We start from the raw sequence: 17,295 nt of genomic DNA, 5'->3' as shown, positions 1-17,295 counted from the left end.
GATGCAGACAATATTTATCACACACATCTATGGAATCATGGAATGTTCAATTATTACTATTGAGCGATATTTAATATCGCGTGTCTGTAGCTATGATGACAGCTTGCCAACACAGACCAGCATTGCTCATAAAGGCTTGAAATAAACAGGTGCCAATGAACAGGCTTGTTGATAAGAAAGTGCAGTGATGAGGCGGCTGTGGGTGACGTGTGGTCACATCTCCGCTTGGACATGCGCATGCATCCACTTGTTGCGGTCACAGCGGTTGTCCTATTTAAAGGCACACCAACATGGCACACGGTCTGGCGAGACGGGAGTCTGTGGACACGGAAATGCACAAGTCTGGGGACGCCGGAAAGGCCTTCGTCTGCACAAAGAAGAGGGGCTATGACATTACCCGAAACCCCCACCTTAACAAAGTAAGTGGAGCAACACTAGAGTTTCACCGTGTTTCGTTTTGCTAATGCGTTCAAGTGCTGTGGGACAGTTGCAGGTACTTCAAAGAAGACGTTGTAAACATAAACTGAACATACACATAATGGAGATTTTAATCACTGTGATGTATTATTTGTTCAAGAGATAATATATCAGTCACTGATCCTCAACTTTTCCTAGATGAGAGTGGTTGAACTTCTGAAGATGTTTAACAGTAGCTAGCTTAAATCGCACCTGAGTGATTTAATATATAGAGCTATATATAATGCATACGATACATTTTATCTTTATTAATGACGACTGTGTATTTACAATCGTCAAGCTTTCAGTACAGTGTTTTCATTTAAGTAATCTTTTGAACACCAGTGTACTTGAACGCAGCATTAGTAGGGAGGTTTAGGTATCAGCTTTAGACACAGTTATATTTAGATTGGAAGGGCTCTGGCTCAAAAGGCACACGCACACTCACGCCACTGTTACTGTGGTAGACATAATATTTACTCACAGCTGAAGATGCTTGTTTATATTCACAATAAACACATGCACACATACTGCTGAAGAGTCATGTGATGTCAGCTTGGTTCTCACAGTCTGTAGAAATGTCCTGGGCTTGCAGTTAGTTGTGACTTCTTCTCATAAGCAAAATGAAGAACAAGCGCCGGAGGTTGCTGAGTCAGGCAAAAAAGAAAATGCTGAGTCAAAAAGTGTGATTACTGGGACCATTGTTGAGAAAATTGAGACTAGGGTTCATCAGTTAACCTGCTGTATATATTTTTTTTGTTTTTTTGTTTTTGCTGCAAACACGCATTGAACAAAAGCAACCCTCTGAAGCCTTTCTAGTGAATTCTCGGGATTTGTGTGATGAGGCCCCAGAGGTCACCAGTCCGGTTTAGGGTGACTGTATCTCTCTCCATGGTGCTGACTGACCAGTAAAACAGAATCCCTGGAGAGTAACATTTTTTTTTCTGAAACAGTGTTGCCTAATGCTCATTTACAAACTTTGCTGTTAAAAAGGAAGACAAAAAATAGTGTCAAAAACAAAAGAGCAAGACCTCCGCAAAGTATCGTGAAACTATGCATTTTACTGAAGTCCGAGTGAGAGACAAATAACAACCCTGATGATAAAATGCGGCCTGCGGGGTGGATAGCAGCTGTGGTCTGACAAAAGTTGCAGTCAGTTGAAAGCGCTGCCAATATTGAACTGATAAGTGGAAACAGCGGCCCTCAAACAGACCAGAGTGTGAGCGGTCCTTAGCTGTTTATCTGCACAGAGCTCTGTTTGTTAGGAGAGCTAATGACTGCAATCCTGAAACCACCAAATGTTGCAAATGAACCCTGCACGCTTCTTTAACGGAACTTAAGGGAGGTCAGTGTTGCGAGTGAGGTGAGGCATGTCCGCACATGTTACAGCTAATAAGAACAAATTAGAATTGCATTTTTCACACAGGAGTGCTCAGTCCCAATGTCACAGTGAGCAATAAGATGGCTGGGTTTCATTTTGGAGCTAATCAAGGAGGTCATGTTCTTGCATTTATGCCAAATGTGGTCCACGCATGCTCACAACGCTGCCAAGGTTGCAAAGCTTTTAGATTTGGTAGTATTTTACATCCTAGATACACATAATGCAAACTTTATGTTTTAATGCATAATATTGACAGTTGTGTAACTATTAAGTGTCAAGTGTCGCCTTATCGTCAAGGTCCCAAACTGTATGTCAGTCAATGGTTGGGGTGTCACCAGACACTCAGTTCCCCAGACAAGACGATACACGAGACTGGGTCTACGAGAACGAGCCGAGATGAGATCTTATCTTTACTTTTAAGATGAAAAGTACAATGAAAAATTATATGACACTATATTCTAATCTTCTAATATAATTTCTACTGCGTTACACTCTTCTGCACTCTGTGTTTATGCCGCTGGCCCTGCCTCCACACATTGAGACAAAGAGACTGTATGACTGACAAAAGGGCTTACTTTGTTCATGTGTTTGTTCTATGGTGCTGAATCCAATGCACAGAGTGAACTCTCTTCTTGTCTGTTCTTGTCTGGAAAACAGACACACAGGCATGGGAATGTATTGAGGCCAGCAAAATGATCGAATTATTTTTCATTTATTGTGTGATTACTTAATTTAATTATTAGCGTCCCAGGCCTTGTGCCCTCGAGACTTGTCACGTTTTAATCTCGTGAGATCTTGAGACGCCCCTAGTCAGTGGTATTGTCTTCCATTGACAGTCACGCAGCTAAAGGTTTACATCAACTCCATCATCACCTGCCAGTCTTGTCCAGGGTTCCTACGCAAGTATGGAAAGTACAGAAAAATATGGAATTTGATTTAATACATTTCCAAGTCTGGAAAAGTATGGACTTCGCACTGTGTCAGAGGAAGACATTTCACCAAATGCTCTGCAAACATCCCGCGATGAGGAAAAAAAACATTGAGCTTCGACAATCTCTGTCTTGTTGAAGACACCGGCTTTTGTCAGCTAGTAAACCCCTTGGAGGTTTGTACTTCTGAGCCCCCGCTATTTTTAAAAAATGTTATGTTAATAGTCGTGATGTCATGATATTTGGTTAGGACAAATCTACAGGTACAGTTTGTCAAATCCACCTTTGTTTGAGTTGTTCTAACCTGCAGGTGTACACAAACTGCAGTTAAATCTAAAAAAAAAAAAAAAAAATGCTATAAAAAGTTATCGGTTATTGGTATCGGCTAGAGAAGCAGGACGTTATCGGTATTGGTTTGAAAAAAAAATATTGTGCCTCCCTAATTTATTTACATGACACTACTGTAGGGCTGCAACTAATCAGTTAGGCCCTAGACGGACCAAATCAAAAGGAACCAAACACAAACAGTTAGTGGTTTGGTTTGCAAAATATCACAAAAGATGCAAAAATGCTGATCGCTGTTTCCCAAAGCCAAAGCTGATGTGTGTGAATATCTTGCTTTGCCGAAAACACAAAGATAATCGGCCTGCTTTCATGGGTGACTAAGGACATTTGAAAAATATTCACATTTGAGAGGCTGAAATCATGGATATTTACACTTTTAAATCAGAAACGATTAATCGAATCCCAAAATAGTTGTCGATTAATTGGATAATCACTCATTGTTGTAGCTGTAATGATACACATATATTTACTGAAACAGGAAAAGTATTAGTAGTAATTTTGAAATGTCAAATCCTTAGGATTGTCACTTGTCATTGGTTGTTCTATAATGCGTAATTCATTAATTCTTTCCTGTTGCTCATTGCTCCAAGTTGATTCGAGTGTATACAGCAGACATCGCCCAATAGCTTTTTACATTTAGCCTTTACCTACGTACTGACACCTGCAACAGTTATACATTCCACTTCAAGAGTGTAGCATTGCCACATGTAGGTGTTTATTATTGCGTGAAATAAAAAAAAATGCAATAAAACAGGTGGATAAAAACCTATGAAGTGTTTTTTTAAAATCTTTATTTGCCTAAGTGATTTGATTTGGAACAGCTTCCCTCTTCAGACTTTAAGGATAAATGTTGGTAGTAGGGGTCAAACTGGAGTCTCATAGCTGCTGGTCCAGTAAACTGTTTGTTTACATCTCACTTTACACCCTGGGGCTATGAATAGGCCCACTATGCAAGAAGGCTCTTCAACAGGGCTTGATAGCCTGACCTAATTCATGCAGAAGACTGTTAGTTTACTACTTTAGATGTTACATGCTATTTTGTCTCTTTTATAGAAGCCTGTGATGAGGTGGGTCTTTGGCCGGGAATTTGTGTTAAAATTAAACAAAGTCTGCTTTAGTGGCTTAGTTGCATAGAACCAGTGATTTCTTCTTCATTTTATGAGGATGCTTGTAAAGGGTCCCTGACATGATTTACCAACTTTGACGTCGTTCTTGTAGTTTTTTCCCTCTGTACTGGCAGAATAGCATCCTTTTTCAAAACGATTTTATACCGTACGTCCTTCATAGCAGTCATCAGTGAAATGATCACTGCACAGAACAGAAATCGAGGTGGATTCCACATCTGTCTCTCGTTCTCTGCACTTGCTTCATCCATTTTTGTCTGATACCTTCCTCTTTTGGAAAAAAAACAAACTTACTGATTTACTCGCATACTGTAAACATCCAGCAGCAACACAGTTTTGGCATGACTACTACTTTGATGAAAAATACTATACTGAACCAAGTCGATGATCTTCCTCGAGAAGCGTTTGTTTACTGTGCTTTAGAGAGGTGTCACCCCGATGATGTCACTTCCGGAATGAGGCTGAACTGTGAGAGCTAGTTTGTCATGAGTGGCGCCATGAACTATAAATGTAATTTTTGCAAATTTACCATTCCCTTTCAGAAATTGAACAATACTAGAACTACAAACTAATATATAACATTGTAGAAACTTTATTGCAGACACACAGGTCCATATCACTGTATATACAAGTACACTACAAAAACACAACACAAAACACACATATAATCATTGCTGTCCATAGTATTTAGAATAAGTACAGGCATTTGTTCCAATGTTTCCAAAAACAAGAGCAACACCTTGTGTCACTTTGTAAAGGCTCAATCAAGGCTATTATGATTTTTTTTAAATCAACTAATCACCACATACTGTAATTTTATACATAAAATTCCTTAACACAGCATGAAAGGTGGGAACATTGCTAGTTACAAACATATGGCTGGCACTAGTCCACCTTGGGAGCTTAAGCAAAATTCCGAATGCGTCATTAAATGCCACCTGAAGCTTTTTAATTTTGGTTGTACTGTAACTACACCACAAATGAGCTGTATAGAGTGGAGTACAGTAGGCTCTAAAAAGGGCTATCTTAACATCATCTGTACACATGTGAAATTTATGTGCATGCATATTGGCTTGTGCATACAGTTTACAGCACTGGCGCTGCACATCATCATCATCACATAAATCATTCTGAATAATATGACCCAAATATTTGACTTTGTTCACCACATTTAGCACTTTGTCGGCCATAAAAAAGAAGGAAAATGTAGCTTATTCTCCTCTTTTTTTTAACAATCATAACTACAGTCTTTTTGGGTTAAATTTAATATCATACTGCATACTACAGTATAACTTGAGCTGATGCTGAGCAGTTGCTGTAAGCCAGCACTGTAAGGAGACACGACAAAGTCATCAGCATTGAACAAATGATTCACGAGACTCTCCCCCACCATCCAGTCTAACACGCTTTCAGTTTTTTGGAAAGATCATCCATATACAAAGTGACAGTATTCCACCTTGTCAGGCCCCATTAGTCACTAGGAAGGATGAAGATATGCTCTTACCCCATCTAGTTTGCATAGTTTGATGTGTATATCAAAAGTGTAAAATCCTTATCACGTATTCATTCTTGTAGTTTGATAAACAATTGGCCACATACTCGGTCAAAGGCTTTGTATGCGTCCAGAAAACACATAAATCTCGTAGTGTTCTGTCTTCTATACTTACTATTTCCTCCAAGTCTGTGCTGGGTTTATTTTTCCAACCAAATTGATTGTGAGTGGTTCTTATGTATTCTTGAAGCCTATCCAAAAGTATTCGTTCCAATACTTTGGATATCCTAGCCAGAGCAATTGGCCTGACATTTTTTATGCTGGATATTTTGCCAGTTTTGTGGGATTCAGACTGTTTTGAGTTTGTTTCTTTTCAAATTTATTTAGGCAAAACTTTGCCTATGCCGTGATTTTATGATGTTCTTATTTGCTAATCTTGGTGGCTCTGTCCAATCAAAACCTTCTCATCTCCAGTGACACCAGCTCAAGGTTTTGAGTAATGGGTGAAAAAATGGTTCTTTTGCAACCCTAGTGAAACCTCCACTGTCAGAGCTATGTATGAACAGGGCTGAGGAAATTGGAGAAGAAGGTCGGAAATGACTACTAAAGCATGTTAGTGGTCCGGCACAGGAGGCTTCTGTGGCTTAGGCAGTGGCATATTGTTGCCCTCCATCTGATTTCAGTGAACCCTGGGGATGAGGTGTGTTTACCTCCCTCAGGTCAGGGTCCACTTCACCTCTAACAGGAGCCAGTCACAGCACAACCTGCAAATTGATGCTGAGGCAAACAGCGCTGAAAGCAGCTTGTCCTCACATTGACAAGCCTTGATTTCCTTTTAATCTCTGCGCACACACTATACATGCATACCCGCTAATGTATGTACCCACAGCTTCACATTGCTCTTTGGTTAACTCTGCCTCCTCCCTCTCCAGCAGTGGAACCGGATATTATAGGTGTGTTTGGTGTGCAATAAAGAGATGAAGTGGGGTGCAAGGTGTAGAAAGGGTTCTCTGTGGCGTTGACGAGAGTGCTGGCCATGCTCCACAGACGTCCTCTGTCTCTGCTTGATCACACATTAATGAGGCATCTGTGTGAATCCTGGCCCTCTGTACGTCTCTGATGGTGGTTCCGCCTGCTGGTGCTGCTGCTTTGAAAGACAACAACAACCTCTATAAAAACACTCTTAGAACCCAATCAGGGATGCTGTTTCACCTCATACACTATCACCGACCAACAGAGTTGCCCATTTACTGTACTGTAAACAGCCGTAACCTGGGCCGTCTGCATTACAGGATGCAGAGAATTGAGACAGCTGCTTGTAAGTCCTTGCAGCAGACTTGAACAGAATTATGAAGATCAGCATACAGTAAATCCACAACAAGGCTATCATAAAATATATATTTGATAGGAATGAAATCAACGTAGGCCGCACGGTGGCTGAGTGGTGAGCACACAGTCACACAGGCCACACAGGGAAGATCGGGGTTCGAATCTCTGTTGGGCATCTCTGTGTGGAGTTTGCATGTTCTCCCCGTGCGTCCATGGGTTTTTTCCGTCTACTCCGGTTTCCTCCCACATTCCAAAAACATGCATGTTAGGTTAATTTGCGACTCTAAATTATGATTGTTTGTCTATATGTGCCCTGCGATTGGCTGGCGACCAGTCCAGGGTGTACCCCGGCCCTCGCCCAAAGTCAGTTGGGATAGGCGCCAGCATAACCCCGTGACCCTAATTAGGATAAGCGGCATAGAAAACAGGTGGATGGATGCATGAAATCAATGTGTAAATAGTTAAGCTCTCGGAAAAAATGATCCCATCCATGATCCCTTCTGGACATCAGGACATACAGTATAATTAGATGATACATAATCGCACCAAACTACATATCAATATGATACCATTTTACAGACGTAAAGAAAACATTGATTTTGTAAGATAACCTTAGATGGCTGCACAGTCTGTATCAGACCTGGACAAATATAGGATTAGAACTTCATCTACCTAACATGAGGTAGATGCTTACACATTGCACATCCCGTTTAAAGACATGTGTTTTTGCGTTTTGGCCCATCACAGGGAAAGGATTGGATTGGGATGTTTTAAAAATTTGATGACTTTAAACCAAAATATTTTTGGAAGAATAAGTACCCATTATAAAAAAGGTTGATACAGGTGGTTACGTCGTTTCACGGTTGCGCCGTTTCACGGTTGCGCCGTTTCACGGTTGCGCCGTTTCACGGTTACGTCGTTTCACGGTTACGTCGTTTCGTGGTTCCTAATTTTGGTTTGTAAACACAAGACTCACTCAAGAACTAGCTACAGAAGAGTACACTGTTGTGTCTGTGTTCAATATTGGCCGCACTTACAGTATCTTAATTGCTTGACTCTCGCAACCATTATTAAGGATAATGATCGTATTGTAATGTCTTCTTGGACGTTGCTAGGATGACGAACAGCTACTGACGGCCGAACCATGCCAAAACATCATCAGCAAACTCAGCTGTCCTCTGCACGCAGCCACACACAGTCAGGGCACGTTCACAGACACTCTAAAATTACAAACCTCTTTAACAGTACACATAACTGCCAGATCGCTGATCCTCTGAAAGTGACAATATTAAGCAGTGTACTGGTTTTATTATTGAGATGGAAAGTTGCTACTGCTTTGGATTTTCTTTTGTTTTTACTGTTTCATTTAATTATTTCCTGTTTCATTTCTGCATTTTGAAAATGTAAATTGACTTTTACTTGTATAGTGCTTTTGTACATTCAAGGTACTTAAAGCACCTTTTTACATCCTTTGTGTTCTGTGTACAGTGTGAGTGACTTAGGAGTTAATCGAGGTATAATTTAGGTAAAAGATCCGAAGTCTAAGAACAGAACTCCTACGTTACCTGAGGACCACCTGTATACAGTATAGCAACTTGTTTGGAAGGGAGGTTGGAAAAAACATACTGACAAACAAACTGTCATACCACTGGAAAATTACCGTAATTTCCAGTATATAAGTCACACCCACTAAGTGTAAAGAGAAAAAAAGATGGGTGCGCGGCAGCGATGCCATATGTACGTACATTAAAACAGACAAAAAGGATATGAAGGATAAGCAACCCCAGAGTAACTTACCATTCTGTGTTTTAAAGGCGACCACTCTTCATGTCTTAAGTCCGTGTTCTGCAAGTTCTCTATTTCATCTTCAAATGTTTCTTCCTCCTCAAACTACTGACACATCACTCACGTCTTCGCTATTATTACTGTAAACATCCTATTTCTCTTACGCCGCCGTGTTTGTGTAGCTGAGCGATGTTACCCTGATGACGTCGCATCCGGAAATGAGGTTGAGTTGCGACAAGTAGTTTGTCATGGCTGGTGCCATGATCTACAAATGTAATTCTTGCGAATTTAGCGTTTACTTTCAACAAATTGAACAATGTAGAACATAATTACAAACAATATATGATATACTGTACTTAAGCAACGTGGTTGAATCATGTCAGGAACCCTTTAAGATTTGTCACATCAAAACACCATCGCTGCGTAAGACTGCATAAGTAGTGGCTTATACACAGGGAATTACGGTAAGCAGACATCACTGTATAAAGGAATTACCCCCAAGATTCAACTACATTCCGGAATAGTAAATAAAATGTAGCCAGTTAGGTTAGCCAGTTCCCATGCAATGTCTGGGTGCCCATTGGAAACTACAGGCTCCATAAATAAGGTAGCCTTTTGAGATAAAAGACTTGAATTGGCAAGCAATGAAAACCAGAGTATCTGATTGGGCATTAAAGATGTGCTGGTATGCTAAATGGCGCAGGTCCTGATAAGCCACTGCAGCAACTGGAAGTCATTAGACCTCTCATGTTTGTTACTCTGGTTTGGCTACCACATTCATCACTCTGAGCTCCTTTCACCAGAACTGAATTTTCCTTTACCCTATGAGCAGCATAAATAAATAAATCAACAGACAACATCCAGTAAATATGTTATGTATCTGCAATGGAAATATGATTTAATTTAAGAGTAGCTGGTGATTTCATATTGTAGAGAAACTGATGAAGCAGCTTTCAAGCCTTTAATCAAGGCCAAAAGTTTTTGGGTGAGTTTTCAGCCCACAACTGTGGCAATATTTACATTGGTTTGGACTTATACTTATGATGTGAGGGTGGCAAAGTGATGGTAAATATGTGTTGTCTTGCAATCAGAAGATTGTTACAAAACAAACTAGGGGACAAAACTCAGAGCGACCTGTTTCCTCAGTTTGTCCTAGGCTTTATAACCCTGTCTCTCAGAGTGAGCCTTGACAGCCCGAGTAGGAAACTTATTTTAGTCAATAGCACCAGACACTTTGTCTTTTTAGTCATTACATGCAGCTCATTACCATTGGTGAAAGTAGGAACAAAGCATGAATGAAGGGGTTAATTAAGAGGTATGAAAAGGTATGCTCAATCCTTCCCTCACTCATTAGCACAACTCTGAGATACTTCAGCTCCTCCTCTTGAAGCTGAACTCCCTCCCAATCTCGTCGAAATAACCCAACTTTTACCTACTGAGAAAGATGGCTTCGTATTCGGAGCTACACAGAAGGTCACGTCATCCGCAAATTGCGAAGGTGAGATCCCCAGGTCAACAAACTGGACACCCTCCCTACCTTGCATGCATCTACAAAATCTGTCCATAAAGATAATGACCATGATGTAAGCCAACATACGAGTTCCACTTCCTGTTCACATTGTACAAGGAGTAAATGTTGTACAATTTGTGTAACAGTGGAAGACACAGTGAGATGCGAGTGTCTGTTGACAAGCCTTGGATAAACCGAATAGCAAAAAAGATACAGACTTTGGACTTCCTGATCTTTTCAAACCTTTTACTCCCTAGATGGCGTGCTGGGCACTGTGTATACGTTTCTATGTGTGTGTGGGTTTTCTCTGGTGTGGCCAGGTGTTTAAGGTTGTCAGCATTGGTCTTTGGTGGTCTGACATTCCTCTGATGGAGTGGAGTGTATCCACCAGACAGAAAGAAAGTACATCCCCGTTATCTTTCAATAACCGACATTCTAATATTATCTTAAGTCAGACACATTTGAAAACAAAATAACACAAAAAACAATGCTGACATGTTTGTATACTAGTTTCAATAACAGGCTGATTTATGGAGATGAGTAATATGATCAGATTATCAAGTCACCTACAGTATGTCCACAGACAAAGAGCTGTGATGCTATTTAGTTGCAGCTCCATCCAGATGGCACCAGCTCCTCAACTCAGCTTTGTGTGTTTTTGTAAGGTAGTCCTCATTCATGTGATAACAACAGAGAAGCCATTAGCCTTGTCCAAACACAGAAAGGGAGACACTCTGGGCCTCATCACCTCCTTATGAAGCTCTTCTCAAGCATCCCAAATAATTCAGTCCTCCTTTCCTCGTCAATGCTTCCTTTGTTTGGCATATTAGAGTGGTGGAGGTCCTAGCCTGTTTTAACAGAGATACAGCGGCAAGAATGTTGGGCAGTATTTGGTTTCATTCTGCAACATACATCTTGTACACATGGTTTCCCCACAACAGATGGTATCAGTATGGCTGATGCTGTGTTGATTGATATGTTTTATAGTACAGTTGCCCTTCGCAATATTGCGGTTCAATTATTGCTCGCTCGTTATATTGTGGTTTTTCAGAAAGTAATTGAACATACTGAACTACAAGTGATATGTAGTACAAGTGATATTGTCGTCACTAGGCGGCCATTATGACACAAAACATTGATGAGACATTACCTTGCATTACCTTACCTTAACACTGCATGAATTCATGAAGTCATCCATGGCATGTCCAACATGAGAGTAAAACAAAAAGTTCTCCTCCTATTCCTTGTGGAAGTGGTAAGTTTTGGGCTTCTTAAGTTCAGAAGAAATAAATTCAAGGCTACCTGGTTAGCTCACTAGCTTGTTAGCTTGCTAGCTAGCGGCCTTCTCCAGTCCCTGCAGCATAAGAGCTGCGCAATGTGGTGTAAACAATGAATAATATGAGTTTAAAGGTGACTATTGGAGTGTTATTTTATGTGTACAGGGCTCTAATAATGTTAACATATTTATAAAAGCATTAACAAGTTTTCAGTGCTCTAACTACAAAAATATTCCATTTGTTAACATTGAATCCTATATGGCGGAAATTAACGAAAAATAGGTGGTGAATACATAAGTAGTTACCCAATAAAGATTTTCCTTCATGACGATTATGGATAATGACGAGCTGTACTCATTTCATGCTCGTACTTGCCAAAATGTTCACAAACACAACATAAGTTTGTTGTATCATGGTCTGCATTGCAGAATATACGTTTGGCCAGCCACCATCGACTACGGGACATTCTTAATTGGACCCAAATTCAGAGATATAACACAAAATTCAGAGACACAACTAAAATAAGGGAATAACAAAAATCACGGAGAGAATACTAAGAACCAGAAAAAGGAGTGGTAAAAAATGAAAAAAAAAAGTGAAAAATGAATGCTATCAAAAGCATAAGTAGGAAATCAGCATCAAAGGTAGGACAAGACATAGAGCTGAGGGAAACAATCTGAAGTTTTTCTGGTGTGGATTCTGGGTTTTTAAATGACACTGATAGCTCCGGCCTCCCTTGCTGCTCCACTCCCAGCCTCATGCCAAGCTACCTTTAAACCACAAAGAAAGGGGAACCATCAAGGCAGGACAGGAAATAACCAAAATAAAAGCATAACAATGAATACAGACTGTGATCATTTCCTCCTTTTTCACTCCAAAACTATAAAGTTAGTTTCAGCAGTTCAAGTAAATTATTCATGTTTTTCAATGAAATAATTTATTAGACTTGTACAATGGAGTTCCATAGACAAATCTATCAGATCAGATATCCCCTGAAGTGCATGGCATCCTTAAGTGCTACTGGCCTCATGTAAAAGTCAATGTTTGGACTGAAAGGTTCACAGAGTTGCTGATTTCTTTTAAGACTTGGACACTTTCCCAGGAACACTCAAGCTCCTCAGGGACCTGGACTGTGAAGGATAAAAAGGCCACCTCAGAAGGATCAGCTGCATTTCAGGAGTGTTACATGGCCCTTGCCGCCACCGTCTCAAAACTGCCCTCCCTAAGTCAACAGCGGCTTGTCTTTCAAGGCTATTTGACCAACAAACTTGTCTTTACAGTCACACGTTGACGGTTTCTGATTTAAATAGCCCACTGCAGGGATATTTGCTCAAGATGACAATTTCAAGACAATTTTAGGCAATATTAGAGCTCCATGTTGCCAGTTTATAGGATCCTTTAGGACTGCTCTTCAATCACAGATATGGTTGAAAATGCACCATCTCCAACCTCCATTCATTACACACTTACAGAAAATTTCTAGGTGCTGTTTTTTAATAACATAACAACTACCATTAGTAAGACTTCTCCGTGTGTAGTTGGCTTCTTCTTCCTGTGCTTGCATTTGTTTTCTCTCCCCTACTCCTACTCTCACAAAAACATACATGTTAGGTTGCAGACTCTAAATTGACTAGAGGTATGAATGTGAGTGTTAATGGTTGTTTGTCTATGTGCATTGAGATTCCCTGGCAACCAGTTCAGGGAGTATCGCACCTTTCACACAAATTCGTCTCACCCGTGACCCTGAACAGGATAAGCTGCACAAAATGAATAGAAAATTTATATTTTTTGGACTTGGCTTGCCTGAGCTATCATTTTATCCAGACATATTTTCCCCAAGGTCGGGGTCCAGAGTATGGACAGCCTGCAAATAACTGTCAGATTGATGAAGACTCGATGATGTTTGTTTAGTGTTGATGGAGAATATCAGATTGCTTTCTTTGCTCTGCAGGGATGACACATGGTTGTCTACTAGGGTTTTTGGGTTTATTTTTGTAAAAGATACATTGCACTACAAAGGAATTAAATGTATATTTCCATGTGCATACTAATATTAATTGAGTCAATTTGTTCTGAAACCATACCATCTTGACTGAGAGTGATGTGTTCCTTTCTTGAGTGTGCACTGCCTTTGTGGCTCTAAAGCATGTGTTGCTAGAGGCATTGTTTCCATTCAGCCCAACTGATGATTGATGATGTCTCATCTGGCATCTGTACCCAACATGTTCCTGTTCTGTATTTTATGGAAGATGGACAGATAACAAATGGAGATTAGACAACGAAGGTAAATTCTTAGCTCAACAGTCAGCTAACAGATTTAAAGAACAGGCCAGTGATTCACATACTGGCAGAGGTGGGAGCAAGTCGGTGTTTTGCAAGTCTCAAGCCTCTTTAATTCCAAGTCTCGAGTTTAGTCTCAAGTAATGATGTGCAAGTCCAAGTCAAGTGTCAAGACACAGCAGGTTGAAAGTCCAAAGTCATCAGCTTGAAATTTTTGAGTCCTTACAAGTCATAAGCACTGTTTAGTGTCTCCCAAATAAAATGCAATTTTAACAATGTAACAATCTATTTATTCATTTTAATTTTTTCCTAATTAAATAAGACCATTGTGACAAGACGTAGTCACAGATAAAGAGTGCTGACATAGCATTCGGGATTTAGTGAGTGCATTAAACGGTTTAGATTCAAAGGCAAGATATGTTGTTTTGCTACGATTGCGTTAGTTGAATACTTTGAATGGCGACACATTTTACTCAAAACCTTAGATGAAAATTTAAATTTATCTTCAAGTCATCAGACTAACATCCAATTCAAGTCCCAAGTCATTGATGTCAAAGTCCAAGTCCAGTTGCAAGTATTTGATGATATTGTCAAGTTGAGGTCAAAATTGTGATATGAGTCTGACTCGAGTCCAAGTTGCGTGACTTGAGTCCACACCTCCGCATACTGGTGCTTTACTGTGGAATCATAAATCAAATAATGTCCTGAAATCCTGAAACCTTCATGCATCTTCTTCATGCAGATCACGATCTTTGACGAATTAAAGGAGCCTCAGGGGCACGACAAACGCAAGGAGACTGATGTTGACATTTGAAATCTCTGTTTGTCTCATGTTGGGAACTCAGTTACTCAGTTCTAAATCAAATCAAAACATAGAAATGGTCCAGGTAAAACTGACCAGTGCTCGACACATAAAAAATATTTTTGACAGCTAACCCAATGACTATGAATCAATATCTACTGAAGTTAACAGAACAATTACATACCTATTACAACAGACTGAATAAATGCTAAGGCCAAAGAAATACACTCAATGTGAAATTTGAAGCCATGAAACCTGACCTGATAGCTTTGGTCAAGGGACTCCAAATGGATGTACTATATATTTTGGATAATTGACACTGACACAGATCCTGAAACCACTCATCATATGATAGTGAGATATGCTATCAGTAGGTTGATGATTGATGGCAGACATTTGTGATGGTAAACTGGATTCCTTTTGCTGCTCATGTGGAATGGAAGGCTGAAACACTGCAGGTTTTCCCTCCAACCAGTTTGTCCAGCAGGTAATTTTAATTGATGAGCTCCTTCTCTCAAATTGAAGGAGGTGTTGATCATTAAAATCACCTGCTTTACTGACCGGCTGGAAAGAAACCTGCAGTGACTTAGCCCGCCCTCCATGGCACAAGATTGACACCCCTGTTTTACTGCCAAAAATTTTTTTGAGTCACTCACTAGAGTGAATCGAGTACTGAATTCACTTAGGTCGGGTGTCAGTGCGCATGCGCACCCCCCCCAAAAAAACAAAACTCACACATAGACTCCCATTAAGCAAACACCTCACTGAGATGGTTGGAGCGATACATTTGGATGTGGTAGATCTGCCTCTTCAAACAAATGCAAGAAAATGGACCAAACCTAATAAAGCGCCTTTCTGCAAAGTTTTTGGAGGCCGGATTCGCCACAGAAATCCACAGAATTATGCCACAAAGTCAACAAATTATGTTCATAAAATTCGGTTAAAATGGCCAAATACTATCAAAAATATTTTTACCTGTGAAGGGTAATCCTGTGACATCTTGTTTGGACTGTAAACCAGTTGGTACAATTCCATGCACAACATGAATTCGGCATGTTCCCCATTCTCTCTTGCCACATCCAATATGGCAGTGATGTCGACGTATGAGTCAGCGCTCAATGTGGTGTCTACGTCACCCGAGAACCTCGCACATGTGCAAAAAGTCCTACTTCACTCTCTGAATCCATGAGCCCACGTCAGGTTCATGATTCACTTTTGTCACTCGTCACGGAGCGCGTTCGCGGAAACTCTCAGATTGAATTGAATTACGACAGTCACACAAGTTACCGCTGCCCACATTGGAGATAGAGTTATTTACTCTATACCGTTGTGAAAAAAATTAAAGATCCATCTGTCTGTGGTGACCCACAATATAGTTAAAACATTCCGGGTTATGTGGTTGTCGTAGCGATTGAGTTGTTGATGAAGTATTGTTGTTGTCTTTCTCTCTGCCTGCCGATGTGAAAACAGATAGAAACGCCAAGAATTGTTAATAGCAAAACATTACTTTTCTCTAAAGATTGAACTGCTCAATTTCAACATTTATAGCAAAATAAACTTAACAGTGAAATATTTCTCGAAAGGTTAAACTGTAAACTTTGAATAATACAACTATGTACAAAATGTCTCTTCAGCGCAGCCGAGCTGAAGGCACCTGGCTGTGCCTAGCTGTAGATGCTCTGTATTGGCGGGTGGAGCTGACTTTCCATAAGTTGTAGATGTCCGGAGTTGTGTTTGCGAGTACCTGCGTTCTTCGAGTGCTTGCTGTTTGCGAGGACCTGCCTTCTTCAGGTGCAAGGTGTTAGCGAGCGAACAGGAACAGGAAGTGGAAAGGAGAGTTGATTTGAGGTAAGGAAGAGATCTGTTGCCTTTTTCCATGGTGTTAATACATGTATACAAATGCAGTTAGAGTTGCACAAATAATGCCATGATACCTGGTTTCCTTTTAATTTAGCTAGCGGCAGCAGGAGTAATTGAACGAGTTAACAGACAGAACCCGTGAGTCCCAGGGTAGTAAAAGACTTGCGAGTTTTGAACGACCCGGTCAATCCGCGACCATCTCTAGCAGCCATGCTCTTTGATAAACTCTTTTTCTGTGTGTCTAACTTGTTTTTAGAAAAGAGTGAGGTGATGGATGGAAGGGCAGGGGAAGAAATTGTGGTTAAGGATATTTCTGAGGAGACCGGAGAGTTAACTATTTGTGTTGGAACCAATCCACCGGAGTTCAGACGCATGATGGTTGCATGTTTGGCACATCAAACAAACTTTGGTAAGATAGGAAGAGAGAACACACGCACATGAACGCACATTCTGGCATGAATCAATCCTTTCATTTTGCTCCTCGCTGCTTCTCCAGCTAAAAAGGTTATGTTCTCACCAGCGCCTGTTGGGCTGTATGTCTCTCTCGCTGTCTGCTTTCCTGTCAGCATGATTGCATGAAAATTACCAGGCTGATTTAAATTAAACAAGGATTTTAACATGGGAGAAAGCATAAAAGCTCAAAGCAGATCTGTTTAATATCTAAAAACCAGCATTTTTCTGAGACTACTCTGGTTTCTACATTGGAAAACCCGTTACGTTAAACT

At 40.4% G+C, this 17,295-nt stretch overlaps 1 protein-coding gene across 2 annotated transcripts in view; it reads left to right on the top strand.

Annotated features, from left to right (window-relative positions):
- The first annotated feature begins 263 nt into the window (after positions 1–263).
- Positions 264–17,295, top strand: part of me1 (malic enzyme 1, NADP(+)-dependent, cytosolic) — a 75,021-nt gene continuing 57,989 nt past the window's right edge. For both annotated transcript variants that reach the window (XM_054782767.1, XM_054782766.1), the window contains exon 1: positions 264–419. In XM_054782767.1, coding sequence (XP_054638742.1) covers positions 388–419 — 32 coding nt within the window. In that variant the 5' untranslated portion in view covers positions 264–387. The remainder of the gene's footprint in view (positions 420–17,295) is intronic.

This window comes from Dunckerocampus dactyliophorus, chromosome 7, assembly GCF_027744805.1.
Source record: "Dunckerocampus dactyliophorus isolate RoL2022-P2 chromosome 7, RoL_Ddac_1.1, whole genome shotgun sequence".
In the NCBI taxonomy this organism is placed as follows: Eukaryota; Metazoa; Chordata; class Actinopteri; order Syngnathiformes; family Syngnathidae; genus Dunckerocampus; species Dunckerocampus dactyliophorus.
The sequence above is the reverse complement of the archived record's forward strand: the minus strand, read 5'-3'. Positions and strand labels throughout refer to the sequence as shown.